At 33.1% G+C, this 2,691-nt stretch overlaps 1 protein-coding gene across 1 annotated transcript; it reads right to left on the bottom strand.

Annotated features, from left to right (window-relative positions):
- Positions 1-295: 295 nt before the first annotated feature.
- Positions 296-2,363, bottom strand: LOC127085704 (uncharacterized). The gene is made up of 3 exons (XM_051026242.1): positions 1,975-2,363; positions 1,859-1,882; positions 296-870 (listed from the first exon to the last, which is right to left on the bottom strand). The coding sequence occupies exons 1-3, from the start codon at positions 2,177-2,179 to the stop codon at positions 569-571; spliced, it is 531 nt and encodes a 176-aa protein (XP_050882199.1). The 5' UTR covers positions 2,180-2,363; the 3' UTR covers positions 296-568.
- Positions 2,364-2,691: the final 328 nt, after the last annotated feature.

Here is a 2,691-nt window from a genome sequence, read left to right as displayed (position 1 = left end):
AATTCAACTTATATGACTTCATACATTTAGTGCGTCCAAAGATTTATGTCAAAAAATTTAGGAGCATTTTAAAATTTTTGAATGGTGTATAAGATAAATCTCTTTAAACTATACCTAAAGTATACAGAAGAACTAAATTTACTATCAAAAAATTGATTTGTTGACTAAAATAATTAATAAAAAAGAGTACGTGTTGTATTCTACCTATTCAGAACAGTTATGAGAACTAAAATGACAGTTTGCCCTTTATTTGAATGCTGAGAAAAAGAAGAGAAAATGTGGGAATGAACCAATAGCAGCCCAACCGACAGAATTTGTTGTATCATATATTAAACGAGGTCATAAGTAGTATATCTGGCAAGATTCTTTTACATTTTTCCCATGTGGGATCATGAATTGGTATCATCAGTGAGGGAAAAATTGTTGATTCTAGCACATTGTAGTCACAAACAAGCCCAGTAAGAGGAGAATAATTTGACAACTCGAGTATTTTGCTTGTATGCTTATATATAAAATGATGATTATAACCATATAAATAACTTCTATAAAAATAATAAACATGATCCAGTTATTCTCCTTCCCAGCCTATTTGGCGTGCCCGTTTCTCCCATATCAAAGTCAATTTTCTCTCCTTGGTGAGCTTGGCTTCAGCCCGCTCTCGTGCCTGCTCGCACGTTTCAGTCGCAGCAACACATTTGTCTGCTTCTCTTTGGTATTGAGATCCCACTCTTTTTGCTTCGGCTAAAGTTATGTTCATATGCCGCGTGTGCGCTTCAGAAACTGACTCTTGTAACTTTAGCTCCTCAGTTAGAAGGTCGACAAATTGCTTCTCCATCTCTTCCTTTAGTTCCGGATCATTGCCTCCACAATCTGTTCGACATCATAACTTATGTCATTCATATGCATCAGCAACAATCTAGCAACAAGTTTATGCATGATGAACCTTTCAGAATCTTGACCAATAGCTCGCATAACCAACATTCAATGGAGCCAATTGACTGAAAAATACCTATGTTTACATTGCAAATTGATGGATACAGCACATTGAGTGTGAAGATTGATTTACAAAGCAAAAAGTTTGCAACAATAAAAACCTTTTCTAAGTAGAATTGGCCATATGAATCAAACGAAACCATGATGTCTTATTGTAATTCATGTGTGACAAAAAATCATTTAGTTCTATATTCTTCTTTATGGTTTTTTAGGTCTCTCTCTCATCTAATTACTGGACTATCCGCCAACTAATCTAGTCTTTTACAAAGTTATCTATATCGAAACATATACCATCATGTCTTACTCATCATTCTAGTAGTGTTGATGGCGGATTATGGCAGCAAGTCAAAACTCCACCATTAACATATGGCATATGGCGGATAGGCCTATGGCAGAAATAAATAAAAGGCCAAAAGACTATTAATATGTGTCAATAACCATAGACTTATTTGACCTCTACAACATAGAACCTATCTTTTGTTGATCTCATATAACATCACAGAATCTATGCTGGGAAATATTTTGTAAATTTGGGTGATACTTTTTTCTTTATTACAAATATTTATGCCTGCCAATATTACTTTCATGGTTGACAACCTCAATATAAACCCTAACTGATTTTTTGTGATGTGAATCTCTAGTCCCAATCTCCAATTTTCCCTCTCCAACATCTTCATAACATAGCTAGTAAGCTCAACCCATCAGCAAAAAGAACAACATGGACTCAAAAGTTAACTTAACTGGCAGCAACCAATTACACACCAATGTCCAACCAACAGGTTAATTCATACACAATTGAAATAACATAAAACCAACAGTAAAAATGCAGAAGAAATTAAGATCATAAAAAGAAAGCCTAACTAACCTGTGACAGAGAGATTGGCTAGCCCTGTGTAAGATAGAAATGAAACCAGTTAGTTAGATCCACTTGAAATTGAATAAAAAAAACAATGGGAAGTTTGAAAAGAAAAGAAGAATTACCAGGAGCGAGTTGGAAGAGGGAGAGAGGAGGAGGACAATCACAGATGCAAGGAGGACAAGAGGTTTTGGAATTGCGAAGAGTGATGCCCTTTTTGAATCTCCAGTAAAGAGCAGGACCGCATACACCAAAAGCGGATACCATTGCAAACAAAACCAAACACCATCTTAACCAAATCCCTGAATCAGATCTACTAACCCGTGACATTTTTTTCTCAGATCTATCTATCTATTTTCAGATTCACTCTCTCTGTTCTCACTTCCTTTTCATCTCCTCAGTACCTCATAACCTTACACTGTTTTCCTTTTTTTTTCTAATATTTAATTCTAATGTTGTTCGATATACCACTCTCCACTCAATGGTGTGATAATGCCAGACTTTAGTTAACAAACCATATACAATTTGTCTTACCGTCTAATAAATACTTTTTATTTTATTTTAATTTTATTATTATTTTATTTCAATTTTTTTCTATAATAAGCACATATGATGATTTTGTTAAAGCTATAATTAAAAAAATTTAAAAACGATTTGCAAAAGAAGTACAACGTAGAGTAATTCATCCTAAATTATAGTAGTAAATCAATTTATCAAATTTATAAATTAAAAAAATAGTTATATGTAAAAATAAATAAAAAATATCACCATTATTAATAAGAAAGAAATTTTTACCCAAATATTCGGTTTTTAAAAAAAAAATCCCAAAATAATCCAGTTTT

The sequence above is a fragment of the Lathyrus oleraceus genome, chromosome 1, assembly GCF_024323335.1.
Source record: "Lathyrus oleraceus cultivar Zhongwan6 chromosome 1, CAAS_Psat_ZW6_1.0, whole genome shotgun sequence".
Taxonomy (NCBI): Eukaryota; Viridiplantae; Streptophyta; class Magnoliopsida; order Fabales; family Fabaceae; genus Lathyrus; species Lathyrus oleraceus.
Note: the sequence above shows the minus strand (reverse complement) of the source record. Positions and strands in the feature narration are given on the sequence as shown.